Source organism: Gobius niger (assembly GCF_951799975.1).
Source record: "Gobius niger genome assembly, chromosome: 1".
NCBI lineage: Eukaryota > Metazoa > Chordata > Actinopteri > Gobiiformes > Gobiidae > Gobius > Gobius niger.
Window position 1 is genome coordinate 22,403,947 of NC_136852.1, and position 25,994 is coordinate 22,429,940.

Here is a 25,994-nt window from a genome sequence, read left to right on the forward strand (position 1 = left end):
GTCAAGTTGGCAGCACAATGACAACACTTCCGGGTAGAGTTTAGAACCAGACATTTATTTAAGAGAAGGTTTTGTTTTAAAATGATGTATTTGTTTTTCATAAAAATAAAAAGGCGAGAGAAGTGAAGAGTTGAAGCCATGATTTAGTGGACAAGTGAATTGCCAACCATTGTCTAATCTGGTAAAGCAATGAATCAATATAAGTGTATGTATTTCTTTTTTTTTTTAAAGAATAGAATGCACAGTATAGTCAAAAACATATTTTCATTGCTAAGACACTGGACTTTTACTTTTCTAAGCAAGAGCCAGCAACTTCCGGAATCCTTCTCATACATCGGAGCGCCCTCTCGTGGACTCTCCGTAAATCCCAAATCCCAAAGGAAAAGTTGTTCTTGTTGCGCAACAAGGCAGCGGCTTGTTTGATTTGGCATCTGCGAGGCAGATTAAACATAATGTGAAAGGAAAGGCTGAGTTTTCCTGTTGTTGCGCACGGATAAACTGTGACTAGGCTGGTCCGACAAGTACTGGCCTGATGGGACTCGGACCGCAGGGAATGTGTTTAAACTCGAGTTTAAACTCGCCTTAATTAGTGCGAAAGTTGAAGCCACGTGTCACGTAGCCAGCCCAACATGGTCTGTTGTAACATAAAATGTACAATCAATGAACCATATGATTAATAACGATCAATCAATCAATTGTTTTGTACAGCCCAATATCACAACGGGAGTGGCCTCACAGGGCTGCACCAAACATTAAGCAATGAAACAAAACATGGCTCCTTCTGTAAATCCTGCAAGCCTCTCAGACCAAATTCTAGATTACATTAAAACACAGCCTGTATTAGCAATTTGCAACGTCACCCAACTTGTATTAATTAATTGTTTGTTTGTTCATTTATATTTGGCATTTAAAATGTCATTTATTTGCATAGGACAGTGCGTATTAATGGACAGACAACTATGTAAAACATGCCGGATTTAGCTCAAGGCTAATTTCCATCCGTATCCCATGAGGTAAAAACTAAAAGCAAGAACACACAAAATATAGAACACATACGACAAAACACAAAGCAGTACTTTACAGACAAAACAGGCAAAGAGAACAAAGCCTAAACTACAGTGCATTTCTTTCATACGCCACTCCCCTTGTCCCTCCCGCTCACACTGACACACCTATACCTGAATAAAAATATGTTCCTGTCTAATACCTCTTAGTGGTTCAAGACGTGTAGTTCGCTCCAGGTTTGGTAGTGGAGGCCTCCTCAAAGTAGTCCCCCTACCGTCCAAACAACGTCATTAATGAAAAATAGTGGCGAGGCTACTTGAAGGGAGTCCATATTGCAGAACAATCCACTAGATGGCATAAGAGCGTCACACTGAATCCTGAGTTTTGGCAAACTTTGTATCCTACCTCATTGTATTAATTCTTTATTTATTTATTTGCAACCTCATGTTAGACTGCTATAGAAATTGTAAAAATTGATATATTTTTTTGCCGATTTCTTCTTCTTATTATTTTTTATTTCTTTTGTACAGTGTACAAGCACTGTTCTTTGGGTGGGGAGGAATCACGCTTTACTTTTTTAAGTCATCCTATGTATCATTACAAAATACAAGCTTTTTTCCAATTAGCAATTTCATACTGGATTGGACTGAGATTTCCCTGGAAAATATTTAGTTTGCCCTTTAGATAACATCAAATTATTTTTGTTGTCTATTTTTTCTTTAACATTTTGTACTTTTGTGCAGAATGTTCATATAGGAAATGTATGGAATCCAGATTCACTGCCAACACCGCGCTGATTCATCGTTTCTCCCTCTATTCCTGGAGCAGGACAGTGGTTTCAAGGTGTTACTTTAAGAGGCTCAACAGCTTATGTCGGATATGGGTCAACAAAGGTGCAGCCACTTTCTCAGACAAGTATTTCTAAATATTTAACTAATTTGATTATTATTTATTATTATGATAACAATTATTATAATAATATTATTTTATCCTGTCTAATTGCAGGAATTTTCAAAGACAGCTCGACTGAAGACACATGACATGTGAGCAGGTATAGCTTCCTTTTCCCTCCCCATTGTGTCTTCAACTTCCATGGTGTATGTTTATTATTTATTTATTTTTTAAACATATTATTTAACTTTTCTTAAAGTTTCAATTTCACTTTTATTGCAACAGCAATGTCCTGCTTCTTGCTGGACACATCCTAATGCTGTGGCTGCTTGGCTGGGAGCATCTTTTCAAAGAAGCTGAAAGGACTGACGCAGGAAAGTTGAGCCCGGGGGACCACAAAGGAGAGCCCTTTGTTAACTCTAATTACTCCCTCTCCGCCGGGGTTCAAATTAATTCAATCTGCCAGACCTGCACTGCTAACATGCTACAGCAATTAAAACAGGTGGCATGAACAATGAGACTCTGCTGTCACTATGGCAAGACAAGTGACCTCAACTACACCTGGAAATCTTTATGGTGTAATCATTGAAATCTATGTTATGCCGCTATCCTGTATTTGCCTCATATTTTGCTCACTTTTAGGGTGGCACAAAACATTGTTCATTGATTCATGTCACAATAGATATTTTTGAAATTCATTTAGAGGCAAAATGAACAGTATTTTTTATAAGGTTAAAATAAATAGAAAACCAAATAAAAGGAAAATCTGGTACACAAATTAATTCGATTTATGATTAAATCAAACACAGATTGCAATAATCCTGTAACAGCATGTGGTTTGGAATAGACTTCAGTGTCAGAAAGAATTAAATTATTTATTATTATAGTTTGTTGAATGGTACTTAACTGGATCTTGAATGTGTTTTTGACAATATTAACAAATCTGTATTTGTTCTTTAAAGATGAAAACATAAATGTATGAAGAAAATGTTTTTATTTTTAAAAAATATCTATTGCCTAAATATAATAATATCTTAAAAGAAATATTGCAGTAATTGTATTTAAATTCATTATTTGTGGATGCAGATCTATATTATTTATTAAAAAGATATAGGTACGGCGGACAGGAAAAAAATGGCTTCTGATTGAAACCTGAAGTGAATGGAGGGTTATGGCCTCTGTGACCACTGTAGCCTTCATGATAACAAAGGTTTAGAGTAGACTAAGGCCTGTTGTCAATCCTCTTATTTTGTGCCACAGTGAAAATGGATTAGCGAGTAGCACCTACGTTTTGGCCCCCAGGTCACTTTGGAGCCGCTTAAGCTGATACTTAGAGCACTTTTCAAATTTCACATTGCAAATTTGTACTTTTTCCACTTCTTCATGGGGTCTTGCATGCGACCTAACTCCCGATTGATTCTTCAGATATGCTGCGCCGCGTGAGGGGACCCATAGGAGCGCTGCGCAGAGGAGGGGACTACTGCAGTGTCTAAGTAGCTCTCCAGGGTGCTGAAGCTGTCTCAAAACGCAACCGAGGCACCTGTCACTCCCCTTCAGCCCAACACCAAAGCACCATGACCTCCTTGAAAGATCAGCAGAGAATGATTAGGTGATGTGGACACCAAAGGGGACACATGCTAAACTGGACCGACGTGACATGAAATGGTAAGTGCGTCTTGAGTACATTTCTGTTGGTAAAAACTTCCGATCTTCTACCATAGCTTTTGATTTTCTTGGCAGGCATTATTGACTTCAGCGGTGAACAAAATGTTTCACTAGCTTTTAACACTCTGGAAGGACAATGCTACACATCCCTCCAAACTTCAAATGGCCACTGTGGGAGTCCAGCCATCCGTGTGTGCCCACAACTAAAACAAGAAACGTTTTGCCGAATTTGCGCGTTTACAACTTCTCACTATGGATCTTACTTGGAGTATTGACTTTCCCTTGCTGCGTGCACTGTTTAATTTTCAAAGTGGGAGTTTTAGGACCTTGGAACTGCGATCCTATTTATTACAAGGCATTCCCTACATCAGCTGCCAGACTGGCCATAAGCAGGATCAATGGAGATCCCAATCTCGACTTGGGCCTAACAATGGACTTTATCCTCCTGCAAGAACCGTGCGAGACATCCAAAGCCCTGACTGCGTTTATTCACTATGAAGAACGAGCGGATGCATTTATTGGCCCCACAAGCCCCGGATATTGTACTGCTGCGTCACTTTTGGCCAAAAACTGGGAAAAGGCTCTCTTCTCTTATGGCTGTTTGAACTACGAATTGGACGGAGCCACTGGATACCCAACTTTTGCCAGGACAGTGCCTGTACCCACCGATGTGTTGTTCACTGTGTTTAAACACTTCAGGTGGGCAAATATCGCAGTAGTTTCATCAAAAGAGGATATCTGGATAGATTCTGCCGGCAAGGTGGCCACTGCTCTGAGGAACAGAGGGCTCCCAGTGGGTCTGGTCACTTCTGTGGGCAATGAGACCGAGATGGAGAGTACGATGCAAAAGATCGAGGCTGTAGGAGACATTAGAGGTAAGTTTAACTTGTCACGTCATCTCATAGAAACAGTAACTGAATTTGACTGTGTTTCCTATTTGTCTAACCCTGAGCCAGGTTTTGATGAAATAAAGCACATGCAAATAAAGTTGAGCATTCCCAATGTCAAAGTAGTACTTTTACAAGCCACTAGGGGCTCCTGGAGTCCAGTTTGGGAATTGACTTTTTGGACTTTATTGATTAATGTAGTGTGAGTTTAGTCCTGATAGTCTAGTTTCATCCTTATTTTCTTGTCCTCGTTGGGATGTTCTCAAGCCTGAATAAATAGAGCCTGTCATGTTTGGAAGAGCATGCATAAAACATGCTGGAATGAGCATACACTTGACTGAATGCAGGTTGGCAGATCATTTGTTGTGGTGACCATGGTAACTAATTATAATTAGTAGACTTTGAGTAAGACAAAATCGAATTCTCTTTTATACTAAAATATCCATGAAATATAGGTGGGGCTCTAAGTAGGGCAATTTTCAATCAAAAAACAGAAAAACAAAAAACAAAGATGAAATTGACTAATGTCTAACCATGTAAAAACCTGGCCGTATGACATATTTTCTAATTTTGTACAGTAATCATCATGTGCATGCACTCGGTCCTGATCGGAGGAGAACAGCAGGCCAGTTTCCTTCTTGCTGCACAGGAGAAAGGCCTGACATCTGGAAAATACGTGTTCATTCCCTACGACACCCTGCACTACAGCCTGCCCTACAACAACGTCACTCACTTCGCTCTGAGAAACAACAGCCGTCTGAGAGAGGCCTACGATGCTGTGCTCACTGTTACCATGGCGTCCGAGCCTCTATCTTTCTACGAGGCGCTCAATGCCGCCAAAATATCCCAGGAAGTGATGCTATCTGTGACGCCAGAGCAGGTAGGGACTTTTACAAGATTCATTGATGAAACTTTTCTTCTTTTCTTTTTTTAATTCACCCACAAGTACATCATTGTAGCCATTTACCAACTTGAACATTGAGGGTCGCACATTCTGGCCTATTGTACATGTTTAGTGGTTGGGGAAACCAGAATACACCATGTAAACCTGCGCAGGCTTGGGGTGAACATGCAGGTTCCACACAGAAAGGCCCCACCAGGATCTCCTTACTGTGAGGCAAAAGCGTTTATCGTTGCCCCCCAATGCCACACAAATTCATAGTAGCCTTCAAACAAAATCTTACTGCGCTTTCTACTGTACCTTTTATAAGAGTAAAGATTTTGCTTTTCTGTCTGCCAGGAGTTTGATTTCTCAATAGAATAAGAAAATCTTGCATATTGGTTTATGAATAGCATCTGACAGAAAGAGATATTTGAATTTTGCCAACATCATATATTTTGAACTTGTTTAAAGCTGCGATATCAAATTGTACTTGCTGAATTTGCTGTTCAAAATATAATATTTTTTTCTGTGTTCTTTGTTTTTCAGGTGAACCCTCTGTTTGGCACCATCTACAACAGTCTGTACCTCATGGCCCAGTCCATCCACAGTGCCAGAAAAGCTGGCATGAGGCTGTCGGGGTCCAATCTGGCTTATTTCACTAGAAACATTGTATTCAACGGCTTCAACCAGAAGTTTCAAGTCGACAAGAGCGGAGAAGTCAAAACTAACTATATCATATTAGACACAAATAACCAGGGCGCTGGGCTGTATCAAACCTACCTGGTGGATTTGAAGTCGCTTAAGCTGCGATTTGCTGGAAAGTCCATATTCTTCCCAGGAGGAGCCCCTCCACCTTCAGATTCTGCCTGCTGGTTTGACCCCACTAATGCCTGCACAGGAGGTAAAAGCCGTGCTTATGTCTAAGTTTAAGTATTAGTTATATTTATATTATATTTGTTGTAAAATAATAATAAATAATAATGTCACTCATGTTACTTGTTTTTGTAGGTTTAGAAGTTACATACATCATTGTTGTCTTTGCTGTGACCTTCTCACTGGGCCTTGCGGGTCTTGGAATAAGTCTCTGCATAAGGTATTTACATATTGCACAATATGATTGTGTAGGCTCTCAGTTGTCCAGCAATTTTCCAACCTGGGGGGGGGTCGTGAGAATAATGTGGGGGGTCGCCAGATCATGTGATTTGTTTGATTTAGCCATTTGGTTTTTTTCTCCGGTTTTTAAGAATTATGTCAGCTAATTACCCCGTTTCCCACAGTGTGACCCGGGCATTTACTGTGGGGGTTTTGGAGCCAAAAGGTTGAGAATCACTGCCCTCTACAATCCGCTCCCAACATCACAAGAGCAACAGGGCATTGTTAATGAAAATGAGAACAAAAAATTATTTTAAAATATAAGCAGGTCTGACCAGAGGGCAGTCGACTATGTATATTTTTTATGTTACCCACATTTTTTTTTTATGTAATGGCATAAGTTTTGTAGTGTTTATTCTTTGTAAACTCTAAACATGTTTCTTATTTGCAGGAGAAGGCTTCAGCAAATCCAGATGTTTAAAGGACCGAATAGGATCCTTTTAACCCTGGAAGATCTGACGTTTATAAACCCTCAGTTGAGCAACAAAGTAAGTCACATTAAGATGCTCCTTCTGATTTGACATTAACATAAAAGATAATTTCTTACAAAGGTGCTATTCTCTGGTCTACAGAAAATCACTTTGGAAGATCTTAGTGAGTCTAAAAGTGCAATAGACAACAAATCAGCAGATCCCTCTCATTCTGTGAACAGCGTGCAGACGGAAACTCATGAAACCACCAATGTGGCTGTCTATGAGGTAGGTTTTTTCTACTTGAGCTAAACCTACCTATTACATATTTTTAAAAATCTAAATTATTATAGATTGCAATCAGGCAATATATAAACAATGTGTTGTCTTCCTTCAGGGTGACTGGGTGTGGCTAAAGAAGTTTGAGGATGGACATTTTAAAGAAGTAAAGCAGAGTACCACCAAGATTTTCACCAAGGTATACTGCAGTTATTTGCTTTTTTAGGCCTTTGTTTCCTTAATCAAATAGTTGTGTTACATTTGTGTTTCTATTATTGAAATAGTGATCATTTGTTACAATCATTGTTTGGTGTCCATATGAATATATATCCTTTGTTATTCCCAGATGAAGGATCTTCGGAATGAAAACGTAAACCCGTTCTTAGGCTTCTTCCAAGACTGCTCCATGTTTGCGGTGGTGACTGAGCACTGCTCTCGAGGCAGTCTGCAGGACCTGCTCAGGAATGAGGATGTTAAGCTGGATTGGATGTTCAAGTCCTCACTTGTTCTGGACCTCATCAAGGTATAAAAAACATGCAGAGTTTTCTACATGTGCTTCAAAGTAAAGTAATAGTAAGCAATACCAGGACTTAACCGCAAGAACATAAAATGAAAAATGTTTTCAGTTAAGAATGCGTGCTTATTCTGTGTGGTGTTTAAATAATAATATTTGTATTAATACCAGGGAATGAAATACCTTCACCACAGAGACTTTCCCCATGGGAGGCTGAAATCTCGTAACTGTGTGGTCGATGGTCGCTTTGTCCTCAAAATAACTGACTATGGTTTTAATGAGCTACTAGAGTCCCAGAAAGCCCCTTTTGAGGAGCCGCCACCTGAAGGTAAACACATCATTTAATCTTCACTTCTTGACCTGGTACATATGAATGTTTCACTGGTGTCTCCTTTGTCAGAGCTGTTCTGGACCGCTCCGGAGTTTCTGAGGGATCTAGCCAGTTCCCGCAAAGGGACATATAAAGGAGATGTGTACAGTTTTGCCATTGTCCTTCAGGAAGTGGTCGTCCGAGGGGCTCCATACTGCATGCTTGGACTGACTCCTCAGGGTGAGCTTACTCCAAAAACGTTTACAACCAAGGTCAAGGTCGAGGTCAAAGTTTATTTATATAGCACATTTAAAATACAGCCGATACTGCCAAAAGTGCTGTACATGTTTCAGACAGAGGCAAAAATATATACACGGTACATGAATAAGCTAAAAAATATGGAATGTTCAACTCAACTCGTACTGAAAGCCAGCGCATAAAGGTGCATTTTTAAGAGTGACTTAAAACTCTCGATGGATGAGACTGATCGAATGCTCAAGTTAGCCTGTTCCAAAGTTTGGGTCCAGTGAGCGCAAACGCCCTGTCACCTCTGTTTTTTTATTCGAGGGCTCTCACAGCCCAATACAAGCTCAACTCTGAAGCAAGGCCATTCAGTGATTTAAAAACAAGCAATAGGATTTTAAATGTATTCTGAAGGGCACTGGAAGCCAATGAAGAGACTGTAGCACAGAAGTGATGTGGTCATAGCGCCGGATGCCTGTTAGGAGGTATTCAGCTGCATTCTGTACTAGTTGCAAAACGACAAATGGATGCAGCATCAAGACCGTGGTACAGAGAATTACAATAGTCCAGACGTGTAGAGATAAACATGTAGACTAATTTTTCCAGCTGGTTAGAGGCAGATATGGGTTTTACTTTAGCAATCAGGCGAAGCTGAAAGAAGCTTGTTTTAACCACAGAGCTGATTTGAAGTTTAGCTTCAGCCAGTCTTTCACTTCCTGGCGGCATCTGCAAAGACTGCATTGAACTGCTTTCTGACTTAAGAGGCATGCCAATTTGGACGTTATCGGCAAAGCAATGAAGGGAATATACTTTGTCAAAATCGAGCACAGTGGCAGCATGTATAGGAAGAACAAAGCTGGGCCGAAAACAGAGCCTTGGGGAACACCACAGGCGGGAGGGGCTTTTGCAGATGAAAAAGGGCCAACGCTCACAGAGAATTGCTGTCCTGTGAGGTAGGACCATTTTAAAACTGTGTCCTTGATCCCAACACAGGATTCCAAGCGAGATAATAAAATCTCATGATCCACTGTATCAAAGGCTGCAGTGAGATCCAGAAGCACCAAAATCAGGGCTTGATGCTTTTCATAGTGTCTCAATAATCACTGTAGCAGGCATTCATCAAAGGTTTCTATAAAGCTTTCTTGCTCTTTTACAGCTTGAAATTATGATGCTTTTGTACTATGGTATATTATAATATGATAATTATTATGACCTTTAATCATTCAGAGATCATCCGTAAAGTGGTGAAGCCTCCTCCGATGTGCCGTCCCACTGTGGCTCCTGACCAGGCCCCTCTGGAGTGTATCCAGCTCATGAAACAGTGCTGGAGTGAGCAGCCTGATCGCAGACCCAACTTTGACGAGATCTTTGACAGGGTAAAATTCCTGTCAAACCAGTGACATAAATGAACACTAATACTGAAATACGATACAGTAATTGCTACATCTTTCATGATGAATTATACAACATGCTTAAGTGTAAAAACCTTGTTTTTAGTTCAAGATAATCAACAAAGGAAAGAAGACTAACATCATTGATTCCATGCTTCGGATGTTGGAACAGTACAGCTCTAACCTGGAAGACCTGATCAGGGAGCGAACAGAGGAGCTGGAGGTAGAGAAACAAAGGACAGAGAAACTACTGTCAGAAATGCTCCCACCGTGAGTCACATTTTTCAGATATTCGCTGACTCTAAATAGATGTAAAACTTCTGTTTGGTAGCAGAACCTTTAAAACTTTGAACTAAATGTATGTCTTTGTAGTTCTGTGGCGGAGGCTCTGAAAACAGGTGCCACAGTGGAGCCCGAGTACTTCGATCAGGTCACGATTTACTTCAGTGACATTGTGGGCTTCACCACCATCTCCTCCCTCAGCGACCCCATCGAGGTGGTCGACCTCCTCAACGACCTGTACTCACTGTTCGACGCTGTGCTCAGCAACCATGATGTCTACAAGGTCTGAAACATGTGAAATAAATATGTGTAAATCAGTAGTTGGTTGGCAAGGCATGTGCAGAGCATAATTCTCACTCAAGTGCTTTATTGATACAAAATAATAATAATAATAATAATTAGTTAAATTAGTTAATAAAGAAAATGTTTGAAATTCAGATTTAAGGCAAAGTTGGTGTATGGCCAGCTAACACTCTTGTGGGCCTTGATCTGAACCCTGTCAGCATAGATGATCTCACATCTTCAATAAGACCAGATTTCTGCTGCATTTATCCATATTTCTCACACTGTCCCAAAAAAATTCAGAAGGTGATTGTTCTTTGTACATGACTCCTCTGATGTTGATGGCCCTGTATTTGTGCAGGTGGAAACCATAGGTGATGCTTACATGGTGGCATCAGGTTTACCAAAGAGAAACGGAAACAAGCATGCTGCAGAGATTGCCAACATGTCTCTGAACATCCTCAGCTCCGTGGGAAGCTTTCGGATGCGCCATATGCCGGAAATCCCGGTCCGGATCCGCATTGGGATCCACTCAGGTCAGCCTTAGGCATTTCATTATTTATTCCCATTGTTTTGAATTAATACTAATTATGGTACTACTAGACTATATACAGAAAGTACTTTCAGAAACCCATTATTTCACAAATGATCACATACTTTTATACATATTTTTGTACGGTATTGATAAATTGTTATACACTTATACACCAATGAAATAAAAAACAATAGTGAACACTTGTGATGCCTATGAAAGGTTATGGATACATTTCTAAAACAAATATATTTCATCTGTTCAGGGCCATGTGTTGCTGGAGTGGTTGGTCTGACGATGCCTCGGTATTGCCTTTTTGGAGACACTGTCAATACTGCCTCAAGAATGGAATCCACTGGACTGCGTGAGTTATTCACAATATGGATTGTTGTTCACTTTTTAATTCTAAATTTTGGTTCTGCACAGCTTATAGAATCCATGTAAATCTTACAACTGTAAATATCTTGCGTTCACTCAATGAAGGCTACAAAATTGAAGTCAGAGGCAAGACTGAACTGAAGGTAATGCAGTTTTCACATAACAGACTCCAAAAGGAAATAAAAACAGCGCTCTTTCTTTCTTTCTTTCTTTCTTTCTTTCTTTCTTTCTTTCTGTCGTTTTCTTTCTGTCGTTTTCTTTCTGTCGTTTTCTTTCTGTCATTTTCTTTCATTTTTTAGGGTAAAGGGATTGAAGAGACATACTGGCTTGTAGGGAAGACAGGATTTAAGAAGCCACTACCGAAACCACCAGAGATAAGACCAGGGTAAGTGCTAATTCATTAATTCACAATGCTATTATCTTTTTTCATGTTGTTTCAAGTAACAATAAGAAACATCTGGAGATCATGTATCTGAGCATTAGAGCCATACGACTGCTATACACAACTCTGGCCCAATCCATTTAACCCACAAACTATTTACATACTGTTCAGTGAGGACAATCATGGATTGAACCCAGAAGAAATAGCTTCTTACAAGAGAAAAAAAGCTGAGAAAAAGGCGTGAAGAGGTAGCGTTACATGTTACATGTACTGTGGTGCTACCGTTGTATTTAAAGTGGCTTTTATGTTTTCACTTTCTTCTCTATGGTTTGTAAATCTCATTGTTTCGTGATCAACTTGTGTCATTAATCTTTTGATCTTATCAACCTAGTCTTAAGCTCTGCATGTGTTTCCATCATCTTTGTTTTCCTGGCAAACTTTTATGTTGAGTTCCATTCATGTAACGTGAATCTAACTGTTCTAATTGTATTCTAATAACTTTTGCAGAGACAACTGGCAGGAGATGGTGACAGAGGAAATCAAGACTATGTTTCGAAAGGCGAATCGGCAGGTGGACAAGAAGACTTGAATGAGGAGACAGAGTTTGAGGATAGGCTTTAAGAGGATTGTCCATCGACGGCTAATCTGGCTGCAGCCAGCGCAGCAGAACGAGATGGTGCTAATGTAATGAGAGTGGATGCATTACCTACTGATGCACATGGACAATACTCTCAAAGAAGGATGTACTTCTCTGCTCTCACTGACCACTGGGTGGTCACCTACTACAACTTCAACTTCACTAAGACTGAAGATCAGATATGCCTATTTTGATCACTAGATATTTGCAGTTTTTGGTTTGACAATGAGGTCTCAACTCATGACGTCTCACTAAGCGCCGGCTCGTGTTGTGGCTGGCTGAATGTTATTAGCACTTCACTGCTGGAAATGTTGGCTGCTAAAGTAAAACTAAGACACTTTATGATGCAGTGACAGTTTAGAAGTGTCAAATTACAGAATGTTGAATTGCAATGTGATGCTGACTTGCAAGGGTAACAACTTTTTCCTGTCCTTGTTTATTTCTATAGGGAGTTAGCGATGTCTTGTTGAAATAAATATTTTTGCTTTATGATTAAATATGATTGAATTATAATGAGATATTAATCTACAAAACATGCAGATGGCAGATAATCACTTACGACATATAGAAACCTTTACATAGGGTGTAAATACTTTACTTGAAGAGACTTCTGTGTTTGAAGATGTAGGTGTTTTAGTCTTAGAAAGGAAATCTAAAGGAAATCTTTAATTTGACATTGACCAAATTAATAAAATAGAACCACAATCTGGGCAAATTTAAAATGTAAATTTTCTTTTGTTTCTTTATTTTATCTTCATTTTATGTTATTTTTCATTTACGCTAAATGTGTGGACAGGAAATAGTCGTTACCCTACACTAGTCACCAGGAAGTTAGCTAACTGTATCAAGTGTTTATGGAATCAAATGATTTTACATTTGCATGATATAAAGATGCAGTGGTAAATGCTGAGCAGACCTTTGTTTGTCTTTTGAACTAAATTATAATACGATAGATGTAACCCTGTGAGTCAAATTTTAAGGTAAAATTCATTTTAAAAAAATATATAATTTAAATAGGGCAAATATTGTATCAGTAGTTACTTTATTTATTAATATTGCTCCCATTTTCTGAATACAAATGGTATAATGCTGAAAGTTAATGCTTTGTACGCAGATAGAAAAGTACTGTCTGTCTGTAATTAACTATTTATGTTGAACCTGTCTTGTACAGTGTGTTACCATGGCAATGCAAAATCTTTGATATATGTAAATAACTAATAATTATGAAAATTACACTTTTATAAAACATCATCCACGATTCATGTATTCTTTACCTGTTTCACTTCATTGTGCACCAGAAGAGGGCGCTGTTGATCTAAAACAATATACAATATTTTTTTTACTTCTAGGACTTAAATACTACGGTACTATTTGTTATTGATGAGATTCATTATTATGCTGCATCTTTTGGGGCCATATTACTTATTATAACTCATTTCACGGCCTTCCTAAACAACTGCTTCCTGCTCACCATGAGAGCCTTGTTCTCCAGTTTCTGTTTTCTCCACAGACAGGCCTTTTATTCAGACTGTGGTAAACGTGGCTCATGAGCATATAATTTATTTTTGCATGGTTTGCCTGGTTACCCTGTAGTTTACCAACTGAAGCCGAGGCTCTGTGTTTGTTCTGTCTCCACATACCAGATCAGGAATGCATGCCCTCCACTCGACTGGAAAGATTGTTGTCATTTTCAATCATTTTCATGTATTATGTCTGTCTGTGCTGCTACTAGTTTCCTTCTGTCTGTTGACTTTTACCTGTTGAGTTTCTCTTGGTAAATCATTCTTGATGCAACCTGTTTGAATATTGCAGAGGGTATAGCCTACAGTATAAGGGTGTAGACTTGAGTATTTTCAATGCTAACTTTCTTATCCAGATTTGGGTCTGGCCCAATGAATATGAGCTGGGCCAGTTATTCCCATTGGATCAACAGACACATACCTAGGTAGGCTAATTTTTTAACATTTTTATCGGAAAAATTCACAAAATTATCACAAGTCATTCCAACAGTTTCTTTGTGGAACAGAACAGCAAAATGATGGCATTGAGTACACGCATAATTTAAACACCAGACATTTTCCACCTTTCTAATGCCAACAACGGAACAATTCAGTGCAAGAAGTGGCCAACGAACATGCAGCGCAGACTTTGGAGAGTGAGACTGTCACTAAAGTCTGTGCAAAGATCTCTTCTTCTTTAAACGTTAAAGATAATGCAAGAAAAACGCACCTGAATTGGACCATTAGGCAAAACAGGAAGTCACAGGAGGAGGTCATACTTAATATAAGCACTTTCTGCTGAGCCTTTTAGGTTTTAATGGACCTCTTTATTTTGTATAGCTAAAGTAATGATGAGCTCCACAGTTTTGCCCATAGGTTGCCTTCAGGCTCTAGATTCAGCAGGAGCAAGTAAAATAATGGACACATAATTTCACCTTTGCTCATTTGTGCTGGATCTTTGGGCCAGTTTTTGTTTCATGAGTATAGCCTCAGTAATTTCACAGATGTTCAGAACAAACCATTGCCAAAATACCTGAAATTGTCATGCTGCTCGCTACATTTTTTAAACTATTGGCTCCTCAGAATATTTCCATATACGTGAAAGCAACTTACTGGAGTTTGAGGTAACAGTCAAACTAAAAAAACAAAAAAAAGGAAGAAAAATCGACAAACATCTTCCTGTTTTGGAAACTGAACTATATTATAGTTCGTCACGCACCTTGTCTCCGTTTGGTCTAACTACGCGGCCGATATACAAGATAGAGTTGGTCTTGTTATCTTTCACGAGGAAAATGAAAGGGTGATCGGCGTAGAAAAGTTTGGGATTTCTGAGCTTCTCGTTGCCAAAGATGCTGGGGTCAAACGGGTTTCCGTCCACGTCCAGCTCAAAGGCAGAAGCGTGGAAGACGTTGGAGAGATACAGGTCCTTCTTCCCGGAGATGTTCGAGAGGTCAGCTTTCGACTTGTCCACGGCCTCAGTCAGACCCAGTTCAGCGAGGTGTTTCTGAAAGATACAATTTAAGTTTGAATTGTATTTAAACTAGATGCACATCACCTCACATTACAACAGCAGGAGTAGCAGTGGTAGAGAATGGTCAGTTTAACAGGGCCCTCTGATGGTCCTGTGTTTACCTGCAGGTTGTGGCTGATTTCCAGGGATATCTTTGGCAGGGAGATGGCAATAGCTCTTTTCTCCTGCTTGCTCAGCCATGTCTCCACCTGTTTCCTGGTCAGAAGTTTTTCCAGTCGCTCCAGAGGCTCCAGGTGGTAGGGCATGATGTAGATCATGGAGACCTGTTTCTGTCCCAGAGGCATGTTCAGCACAAACAGTTTGTTCTCCGTGTCCTCGTAGAAGTCATACAGGCCTGAGGGGTAAACATGAAATTATGATGCAACTTTCAGTATAGACATATAAGATCAATTATATAAAAGGTGCCTAAATATTTAAATGTTAACTTCATTTTGCTGACATTTAAGATCTTACCGGTGCGGTGCATCATGGGAATTCCTACAGTGAATGATCGGGTGACCAGAAAACCTCGGTTGTCCACCATTTTCTCATGGAACTTCTCGTGCCAGTGGGCTGTGAGGAAAACAATAAAAATACATTCACATTGTCAACACATGAAAGGATGAGTGGTTATTTAGTATGAATTTGACTCTCACGTTTGAAAAACATTGCGTTGACAATCATGGCTCCATCAGCGTTTTGCACATCTTTGGTAATTTCTGCCAGCTTGCCGTCCGTGGACTTGGCGCCCCACTCGTTGATGGAGTTGAGGGTGCTCCTCTTGTCCCTGAAGTTGATCTTTGTGTGGTCGTAGTTGTAGTGTTTCTTGCTGTCCTTCACAAACGTGTCGACGAAGGACACAGAGCTGGGGCCGTACAGGCGGTTGTTGATCTTCCACGTGGTGTTACGAGTCTTGGCATCACTCACCTTTGAAGAGACGATGCAGAGAAAGTATTTACAAGTGTAGTCCCATACATTACATGTTGCACTGTATGTGTATCAAGAACAGAGAAGACCCTCACCTCAGACAGAAGCTCTGACAGTCCAGAGTGCAGCTGTTCATCCTTCAGCTTGTCAGCACTCAGGACATTTTTCACTTGAGACGCTGTAGACGCCTTCCCTCCAAGAGCCACCAGACCCAGAGAAGAGGCCACAACCAGAGGAGAGATCAGGATGTTTTCAACATTCTTTTCCTTTGCCATGTTGTGGTAAAGGCTGCAAGGAAAGTGTTAAAATTTGTCATGTAGTTTTGATCCGGAATACTAATATGGTAACTTAATGTAAAACACGATTTCACCTGAAGGCCAGGTTGGCACTGCTATCAGCCAGAATGGTTGCATGGCTGCTCAATTTCTTGTCCTCTGCAGAGGCCACCAGGCCCAGGAGGCACAGAGCTACAACATGAGTCATCCACATCCTGTCTGTCTCCAACAGCAGCTAGAGCAGCCTGCACACAACAAATGGAACTAAAGGTTTACCCTAAATCCTGAAACCCTTCATGATGTATCACTTCAACATTGTGCAAATTTAGAGTGAAGTCCCAGTAAATGTTACTGTATAATGTAAATAAGTCTTTGAGAGACTTGGCTGAGGAGCCTTACGAGGTGGGGCCACAGACGGACTCCATGTTGGAGCCACGTCAGCAGCAGCCGAGGCCTGCGCAGCTGGAGCAGCTGTCCACTCAGAGTGAGGCTGTGGGCTGACACCAGGCTGTAATATGAACCCTCAGTCCTTTTTCTTCTCTTCCTCTTTGTAATGGAATCCATCGTTTCAGATTCTGCTAAATTTTTGTATTGTTACTGTTCTTTGTTAAGATAAATCACATGCCTTCCGGCTCCCTCTCTTATTTACACATCGCAGCCTACAGTTCTTTTGCTATTTAAAGAACCACTGGGACTTTCTTACAGCTACTTTTTTTGTTGGATGGAAAATACTGTATTTGCTTCTGTATTGACATACTGCAGAGAGGCTTTACTTCTTGGATACCTTGAGTTGTTTTGAAGTCTGTGTTTTTCATTCTGAAAGACAAGAGTTGTATGCAGTAATCTCCAGAGAGCAAGAAACAAACATGTACAAGGCTCAGATGGAGACAGGCTGACTGCCAGGTTACATTTGAACTTTTAAACCTTCTTTATCTTCATATCCCATTCATTCAGTGTCAGATTTAGTAGATGCTTCTGACCAAGGAAAGAAAAATCAGATCTGATCACCCATGAAATCCATTTGGATCCAAGATCCACAAAAAGTAGTAGTATTTTGCGTAGGGAGTGGCAAAGGGACATGCACAGTTTCCTCTCACTGTTATACTGACTTGAAACATAAGATCATGCAAACGGTCAGCTTATGGTCGCCTAAAATTCCTGCAGGGATACTTTAAACCATGAAAACAAAGCAGCTCATTCATTCTCTTCTGCATTCCTCAATGAAATCAAAGCCAGTTCAGTCTTACCTGGCACAGATTGGAATAGTATCTTCTCTTCTTTTCAGTCCGGTAGAAGCAGTGTTTCAGTAACACACTCGTGGGCCTATATACCCTTCACTGAGAAAGTTCTGGAAGTGGGACTGGAATATTCAAATGAGCCCATGTGTGTTTGCTGAGGAAGTTGGGAACTCGGAGTTAGGACATCCCCCTCTGCAGCTTGGTATGAAGGGGTCGGCTTTAAGTCAACTGATCCGGGACCAGCTTTGAAACTTTGGTGCCATCTGACTCAAGCTTTCATCATATGTTTCATCATAGGTGAAAATTCCATCAGAAGTGAAAACTAGTTGCACTTAGCATCCCAGTTTAGAGAACAATCAGGTCATTCCTGGGCCTAACCTAGAAGGCACCAGTTTAAGTGTATTATAAAGAACTGTACTTGTAATTGACAAATAAAGCAAAACAAAACACGAAATGCACATCTCAGCTTGTCTTGTACTACGGTTGGTTACATCGTTATTTGGATGGGTTACACTTGTGTGCAATTTCCAATAGAACAATCCAGAAGTACTATTTTATTGAGTGCTGTGCTCCCCACATAGCCCTGCCCCCTCTCTCCTCACTGCCACGTCGGTCCAACTCAGCAGCTCAGGGTGGTGCAGAGATGGGGGTGCACAAAAGGCCTCCATTGTAAAACTAATTGGCTTTGAGGGCTTGACCCCCCTATCTTTGGCAATTGCACACATTTTGCTTTTCTTATTTGGTTAATTGAATGTAGTGTAAGTTGGTAAAAACATATCAAAGCATGTTCCACTTCCACGTTAATAACAATAGATTTCATTTTGAAGGTATTGTACTTGATGAAGGCCATCATACATTCCATGGAAATTGGCTTTTCCATTTTTGTTTAGAAATACAGATTTGATTTTAAGTTGAAAGTGTAATATGTCCTTTTTCTATAACTCCACCCAGTTTGAAGTGTCTGCCTGGACTTGCCAGCTGAGCTTATTGGGAGGGGGGGCGATAGGGGATGATGGCATCTGAGACATGCTGCACTTTGAGTGGCACACTTGTCTGTGAATGTTGTTTACTTGTTCATTAAATTGGTGCTAAAACTCAGAAAGAGTTTTAGCACCAATTTAATGGTGTTTATGAAAGAAATGTAAAAATCTAAGAAAGAATTAATCTCAATTTCTGTTGAAGGGAAAGAAGCCCCTCCTTTACCTCGAGGCAATGTTGACAAGTCACAACACCCCCAACAACAGCAGTTTACCCTCAAATTCCTCACATCAGGGCCATGATGTGGGTTCCTGCAACTCACCTACACTTCTAAAGCCCAGAGCCCAAAATATATAACCCAGAGCATAAATGTAGGAAGGAAATGAAGCATCAAAGTTGTACAGAAACAATATAGTGTTGTGTGTTTCAGGAAGTCTGGGACCAAACTGACCTCAGAGTTTTCTGAAATTGTAATCCATTTGGGGGTAGCCTGGAATGCAAAATGTATGTCTATAGACACTATTCCTCTATTTTGTGTTTGTCCATTTCAGAGCAGGCTTTTGGAGAGTGGGTGGAGCTTTTGCATTACTCGAACTCCTCAATGCATTTGAGGACATGAGGCAACATCAGCACACTATTGCACTCACCTCAGCCTTGAGTGGTGATTCTCCAGATTTAATCGGAATTTCTTGAAAGATTGCAAACACTTGGATGACCTTAAAAACAAATATAGTATTCTCTTTGAATCTTTATAATTCATATATTCTGTAGCTGATCTCTTGGGACTTGATGGGTAAACCCTGACCTCATTTTTTGTCTCACGTTAAAAATCACTTTGATCCTATCTTCTTTTGATTTTGTCTTCATTGATAGGTCAATATACAATCATGGGTAGATGGCGCCATTGGGTGTGCAGTCCAGAAAATGTATTTGCTGCAAACACTACAGCAAAACTGCAAACTCTGCTGTTGAGTCATAAGTGATGCTGAGCTCAAAGACTCCACTGAACAAGGAAAGTGATGCAACGCACCAGAAAAGTTTCAGTCAAACCTTTACATTTTGGCAGTAAAAATATGCAGATTGTACTTCATTGTACAGTTTTAAGTTGGAAATGATTGTGGAGGGGATGAATCCATGCAACTGCTCTCATCCGTGAACTCGTTTTGTGTGTGTGTGTCTTTGCTATAACATACAGTGATATTAAGCTGAACTGGAAATGTATCTCGGACCTCAGTTGTACTGGGGACAACTTTCCACTAGATGGCAATGAACACCAAACTCCTACCTCGCAGTCCCAGGTCATAGTGTCAAAAGGTGCATAGTCTTTCTGTATAGCAATTGGTTTGAGGCTGACAATCTGATCATATTTGTGAACCTTTGGGCTGAATGGAACGGAAATGATTGATTTCTTCTTCTTTTTTTATTTTCATGGACAACCCATGTTAGATGAAGGTTCTTGAGTCATCGTCTGTACTCTGTAATGTTGAGAGTACAGATGATGACTCAAGAACTTCCACTGAAGATGGACAACTCCTGTACAACTGAGAGCCTACACAGGCATTTTACAACATATATGTTACACATTGGCTGATTACTATACACACATGTACAGCAATACACAATGAGGATGTTTTACTTAATAGAGCCATAATTTGAAAATATTGATTTCCCCTTTAAGAAACATTAGTCACCAAAATACCTCCCTCACCCACTGAGCAGAGCTCATGGAGGTTGTGTCTGATGCTTGCAGCTGGTAGACGCTGGCTGCCCTTTAAGATCAAATGTGCCACAGCAGCTTGTCCCAATGACGAATGCCAATCTGCAGCGAGAGAAGAGGGAAACCCAGGTCAAACACCCCGATCTCTGGGATAGTGCCAGGGCCAGGAAGTCCTGACTGCTGGTGCACACAGAGGTGAGATGTGTGAGGTAGTGGCAGATTTAGGGTTCATGTACAAATCACATCATTTGGTGAAATGTGTATTCAAATGCAATTTTAAATCTGAAAAGCCTGTTGATCTGACCTTTTGTAAACTAAAATATAATTGTGTTGTGTAAAACAGCTGTTTGTTTTTTGTTTTGTTTACTCACTTGTTTACTTATTTTGTAAGTCAGTGTGGCTCAGTAGCACTGCACCGTTGTCTTCAAAACAAGCATGTATAAATGTACTGAGTTTGAAATTAATTAGAAATACCTGTTCAATTTTTGTTTCAAGTTTCTAAGCATGGTTCCCAACTTTCAGGGAGTAATACTGTCACAATAAACAACAACAACTAGCCAGTTCACAATTAATGAAGCCTTTTTCAAAAGAAATAATAAATATGATTCCACTGCTATAGAAATAAAACGCCGACTGTAACAAGTGAATTTCTCCTTTGTGAGATCAATAAAGGTTTATCTTATCTTATCTTAAATAAAATGTGGTATAAGGCCTTTGACTTTGGTCTAATCCCCTGGTGGTATTATTGCAATAAGCAGTATATGCCTACCATTAATAGCTAGATAGAGCTTTAGGTTCATTAAAATGAAAAAAAATCTATGTGATGTCTCAAGTTTATTAATTTCATACAGCATATGACTGTAAAACTATTTCTTTGTTCATGATTGTCTGAGGGCTTACAGACACCCAAGACACGGGCTCTTTCTACTGGCTTATGCAATTTTTTTTTAGATGTAGGCGCAAAGGAAAGACAAATTGCACTTTACTATTGCACGTTGTCAATTTTCCCATCTAATTTCGGCTCACTGGTTAGAAATAAATAGGCTAAAGTTGATAAATAGTCTACTTCATGTTATTATGGACTATTATTATTGCTATTGTTGTTTTGTTAGTGAGGCAGACATACTAATCGATTTGCTTTTGATCTGCTTATGCCCTATAATTGAATTTTGATATATCAATTTACCAACAAGGGGCAACGCTCCCCATATTTCTAAGGCAACACAGCATAGTCCCTTTGAGTTCATTTATTTATTTATCACAGAGTTTAGGCTTGTTATTGAAGTAGGCCAAGGCTATTCATCAAAACATCATATTTACAGAATTAATAGACTGTGATCAACTTATAAATAAGACACAGGTATGCTATGGCTCAGAAGGTAAACTGTTCACTGTTTAATAAGACGACGGAAATGCTGCCCTGTTTTCAACATTTTAATCTACGAACAAAACTTTGAAAATAGTCTTTTATGGTAAAAAAAAAAGAAAAAAAAAAAAAAAAAAAAAAGAGCAACTAAATTACATCATGTGGACAAAGGACGTGCACGTTGTTGCCTTCATGTCTACTAGGCAATATGAAAAATGGGAAAAACAACAACTGCATTATTTGTTAATTGCTAGTTACGCACTTATACATCTAAAAATAACAATAAATGTTACTATGGATATCTGTCTAAACACAAGTATTGACATGCCCATTATCAACAATATCAAAAATATTTAAAAGTATATTATTATGGCCGTAGTTTCTAAATTCCCATTGTATTTGAACGCACTCCCTCACTGTACGAAAGGGGCTGAGTTAAAACGGAGCCACTCTCGTCCCATCGCTTACTCAATGCATTGAATTACTACGCGCTCAGAGAAAACAATACGAGGACACACGCGTTTGCCCGATTAAATACAGCCTTCCCCAGAGTTAATCATAACGCTAGACTTTATTTTTGCTGAACTAAGCCAACTGCTTGCCTGCCTGCTCAACCGTCCCGTGCGTAAAACCCCAAAACCTAACCGGCTTCTCGGTTTTTTGTTTCTCGTTTTTCTCCGCAAGAAGTTTTGCCTTGTCAGCATTTTGACACCGCCGGGACCGGGGCCCACCCATCTACCTTTGGTTTTCGCTGCTTCTGTCGGGTCGTCCCTGACTGACTCTTGTCTGGGGGGGGCGGGGGTACAGCTCGGGAGAGGAAACCAAACACGTTGTGCCACCGGTGAAGCAGACTGACTGACAGACAGGGAGGAGAGAAAAAGGGGCAGCCTATCCAGCTTTGGACAGGTGAGTTACTTGGAATATTTATTTGCTTGCCTGTGCAGTCTGTTGCTATGCCCATCTCTTGATAACAGACGTGTTTTATTAGGCTAATGTAGTCTGGCGAACTTGACAGGTAGGCTGAGACACCATGGTAACCAACAATGTTTTACTACACACTGACAGGCTGTGAACATTTTTTAATTTTTATTCTACAACTATTGCAACACTGATGACTGGTCTAAAAGTAACCATTGACTAAAGCAGGTAATATTGAATTCTGTTGTATTGTGACGGTGTGAGGTCTATTATGAAGCAGCCCTTAACAACACAAGACATTTGGAACAGTCAGGGGCAATGACGCATGGTTTGTGTTATATGTGGTAGAAAATTGGGCCAGGTGCCATAACAGGCATGGTTCATACACTTCAACATGGCTGTGTCTTGCCCCATGTGTGCTCTAAACAAAATTAGACACACTGGAATTGAATTTTGCAGTTGCCTGATTTCTACATATTTGGTTGGATGATAACATTGATTTCATAATGGTTTATGATAGCAGAAGTATGGTTGCACTAATCCTGAACCTCCGAACAAAGCTATAGTCATTTTACTTTTCCCAATTCCTCGGAAATAAAACCTTTTATCATCTCGAGACAGGCTTGGGGTCGCTTTGTTTACTGCGTCTTTTTTACTGAATTATTCAAAGCACTTAACATGTCTGAGAGGATTGATATATTAAAAATAATAGTTGTTGGCTTACCTAAGATTTACCATTATCATTATCTTCGTTCTGCTTGAAAACATCAAGTTAAAGGTGCAGATGATTTATTCTACATCATCTTAAAGGGTTAAGACTCTTCTGGCTCAAAGCCCAGTGCTCATATTTGCTGTTCTATTCACTGCAAATCACTAGCTCCCAGTTATTTTTCATTTTGCCATAGTCCATGAATCAGATTCTGTGATGCCCAGCGTGGCATGCTGGTACCATAGCTTTGGTAGGCACTGGTTCTTATGGCACCACCATGAGCAAATTGGTTTGAAGTCGTGGCTTAGAAGAAGTCACTTGACACCGTAACATGTCATAATGAACTAGTCATTTGTTTTAATCGTGCACAAAGTTGCTAATTCTATCATACTGGATCAAATTGCCATCATCCACTTGTGAGGCTATAACAAAAAAATGCCATCACACCATATATATTTCCGAAATCGTGTAGCTCTAGAATTTTGCCACCTTTTCAATGGTGAATATCCAATGTCCTCTACCTAACAGGCAGCTTTGTTTGGCTGTTCTTACACATTCCTACATCCCTACATCCCCTAGATAAGCCTTGCCCCGATATTGCACCCAATTTGAACGCAGCATGTCTCGTGTTTGTATCCGCATACAGCTCATTTGAGACGTGTATTGATTGTGTGTGCCGGCCGTCTTTACCCTGCCTTGCCCTTCTTATGTAACTGTTGGTTGTGCCTTTTGTCTGTTTACTGCACCTTAAATGAGATTACAACATGCAAGATATCCCACATTGATTCACTATGTGCAGCAGACTGGAGGACTGCCGCACAGAATGCATTTGTTCGTCAGGTTGATGCAGGGCTGGGCCATATTTGAAGTCAATAAGTTGCCTCGTAAATACAGGTATGCGTTTTATTGAGATGAATTGAATAAAATGAAATAATGTCGCTACTGCATTGACAATGAAACTATGAGGGCTGACTTGACTAGTCTATAGCAAACCCAAAACAGTGAAGTAGAGCAAATTATTTAAAACAATGTGAAATATTTACAAGACTGACTTATCCGCTTACCGTGAGTAGCTGGAATACGCTTCCACTTGCACCACGGTACAGAAAACCGAAGAAGAGACATTTAATCAACAGATAAAGCGTGCAGTTTTGTTGGAGATCCATCTGTTCTGCCGCTCTGTCCCTGGGCAAGACACTCCACCCGCCTTGCTTTATAATTTGTAGTAGTAAAACTGTGGATTGTACACGCTCTATTAGTTGTGTCCCCATAAAGCTCCTTATGTTTGGTGTGGATTAATTGAGATTTTATGGGCTGTGGTTGTTAGCGGCGGCGCTGGATGCTTGGCATTTCGTAAGAGACCTTGAAGCACACGAAGATGAACGGGGCAGTCAACATAATGGAGTCGTGATTCTTCCCCTGTGGTTTCAAAAGTGAATCTTCTCTGTTTCAATTGCATGTCACCAGCAAATGATGATCGGTGGGGCTTATTTGTTCTCGGTGAGGCTAAATGAAACGCCGGAAGTCAAAGCCAAACATCAGAAGTGGCCTAATAGACAAAATGTTGTGTGTCATAATAACCATCCTGTTGATTTCCAATAAATATGATGACTGTTTTATTGACTTATCGACTGTTTCTTGAACCACAAAAGCATGTGTAATTTGCTTGATTCGGCACCAGCTGAGCTATCTCTGAGCCCCTGCTGTTTGTCTGTAGCGATGCCCCTCTGTGTCAAGGATGCCTGACATTTGTGGACACACTACGAACTTCCTCTATCACCATTGAGAAGCCCCATGTTTTCCGTGCTATCCAGTCAGAAATAAGTCATTTTCACCCAGTAACGTGAGGTAGGCAGTTGGAGCAGGTGTGCGGCTAATGTGTAATTGACGTAATTCTCCACATGTTAGGGACTACAGTCCACCATTGTGTTATGGCTACATGAGCTTTCTTCAAAGTCTTTTGAAAATACAGGTCTTCCATTGAAAACGGCAACAATGGCTTTTTGGTGGGATAACAATCGCACTCTTATTACTCTCATTCACGCTAGAAATTCCCACCACTTGAGCCTCAACTTGAGTCGATTGTATTATTATTATTATTTTGTGTGCTGTGATATTGTTTTCCGGTCTAGACATACTGTATTAAAGTTTACCTTTCAGATATTGCTTCTTGGGGAAGTTGGCAATCTTGTTATGAAATTGATGTTGATTTGAGCTAAAGAAAAGCTGCGTTTTTCTCTCAGAAGTAGCATGTGTTTCCCTGGGGCTGCAGACAGCACAAGGGTCTGACAGATGATATTAAGACGCCTACATGCCAAAACAGTATTGTATTTTGACCATTGCATGGAGGGATTGTGTTAGGGTATTCAAACTACTGTACAAACTACAATGCACTTACTCTACAACATTTGGAGATTGGTTTAGGGTGTGACATTTTGAACCTGTGCAGATCGTTAACTGCATAATGGATTAGTCATTAATAAACAAATGAAAACTTTCTCTGCACCACGCGCCAGTTTACATTCTTTAGTGTTCTCCTGAATATATTTTTTATCTGAAATCTTCATCACATCTAATCCAGTTTAGTGGACTAAACCAAAACCCATGTGCATTTTGACAACGTAATAACCAAGTTTCAGATAAACAGTATGGGAGTTTATAAGATGCCTGTATATGGACACAGCAGTCTTATTTTAAACCTAGCTGAATGAAGATCTTCAAATGTGGCTTATGG

At 40.0% G+C, this 25,994-nt stretch overlaps 3 protein-coding genes across 6 annotated transcripts in view; 2 read left to right on the forward strand and 1 right to left on the reverse strand.

The window, feature by feature from the left end:
* The first annotated feature begins 3,428 nt into the window (after positions 1-3,428).
* On the forward strand, positions 3,429-12,182 carry gucy2f (guanylate cyclase 2F, retinal). Its single transcript, XM_079564878.1, has 19 exons — positions 3,429-3,561; positions 3,637-4,436; positions 5,027-5,328; positions 5,878-6,232; positions 6,340-6,424; positions 6,875-6,971; positions 7,056-7,181; positions 7,291-7,371; positions 7,519-7,695; positions 7,858-8,014; positions 8,087-8,236; positions 9,467-9,615; positions 9,737-9,900; positions 10,003-10,195; positions 10,556-10,730; positions 10,992-11,090; positions 11,153-11,247; positions 11,404-11,489; positions 11,994-12,182. The coding sequence occupies exons 2-19, from the start codon at positions 3,698-3,700 to the stop codon at positions 12,073-12,075; spliced, it is 3,312 nt and encodes a 1,103-aa protein (XP_079421004.1). The 5' UTR covers positions 3,429-3,561; positions 3,637-3,697; the 3' UTR covers positions 12,076-12,182.
* A 1,974-nt stretch (positions 12,183-14,156) lies between these two features.
* On the reverse strand, positions 14,157-17,693 carry serpinh1b (serpin peptidase inhibitor, clade H (heat shock protein 47), member 1b). 3 transcript variants are annotated; one of them, XM_079566356.1, is made up of 8 exons: positions 17,582-17,665; positions 17,119-17,150; positions 16,430-16,579; positions 16,155-16,347; positions 15,789-16,059; positions 15,607-15,705; positions 15,255-15,487; positions 14,157-15,126 (listed from the first exon to the last, which is right to left on the reverse strand). In XM_079566356.1, exons 3-8 carry the CDS (start codon positions 16,546-16,548, stop codon positions 14,824-14,826), a joined length of 1,218 nt encoding a protein of 405 aa, XP_079422482.1. In that variant the 5' UTR covers positions 16,549-16,579; positions 17,119-17,150; positions 17,582-17,665; the 3' UTR covers positions 14,157-14,823. The 3 variants fall into 3 exon arrangements, with proteins under 3 accessions (XP_079422482.1, XP_079422481.1, XP_079422480.1); XM_079566355.1 differs by having other exon boundaries at positions 17,092-17,150; positions 17,582-17,630; XM_079566354.1 differs by lacking the exon at positions 17,119-17,150 and having other exon boundaries at positions 14,158-15,126; positions 17,582-17,693.
* Positions 17,694-22,098: 4,405 nt separating this feature from the next.
* Positions 22,099-25,994, forward strand: part of gdpd5b (glycerophosphodiester phosphodiesterase domain containing 5b) — a 31,441-nt gene continuing 27,545 nt past the window's right edge. For both annotated transcript variants that reach the window (XM_079557591.1, XM_079557592.1), the window contains exon 1: positions 22,099-22,539. The gene's annotated coding sequence lies outside the window, so the exon portion shown is untranslated. The remainder of the gene's footprint in view (positions 22,540-25,994) is intronic.

Excerpts from the sequence above, each read along its gene's own strand:
- gucy2f (XM_079564878.1), top strand. The coding sequence starts at position 3,698 with ATGCTACACATCCCTCCAAACTTCAAATGGCCACTGTGGGAGTCCAGC. Across the intron at positions 7,696-7,857 it reads TTGTTCTGGACCTCATCAAG|GGAATGAAATACCTTCACCA; the intron begins GTATAAAAAACA and ends TATTAATACCAG. Across the intron at positions 11,490-11,993 it reads CCACCAGAGATAAGACCAGG|AGACAACTGGCAGGAGATGG; the intron begins GTAAGTGCTAAT and ends TAACTTTTGCAG.
- serpinh1b (XM_079566356.1), bottom strand. The coding sequence starts at position 16,548 with ATGTGGATGACTCATGTTGTAGCTCTGTGCCTCCTGGGCCTGGTGGCC. Across the intron at positions 16,348-16,429 it reads AGTGCCAACCTGGCCTTCAG|CCTTTACCACAACATGGCAA; the intron begins GTGAAATCGTGT and ends CTTTCCTTGCAG. Across the intron at positions 15,488-15,606 it reads TCCCATGATGCACCGCACCG|GCCTGTATGACTTCTACGAG; the intron begins GTAAGATCTTAA and ends TTTACCCCTCAG.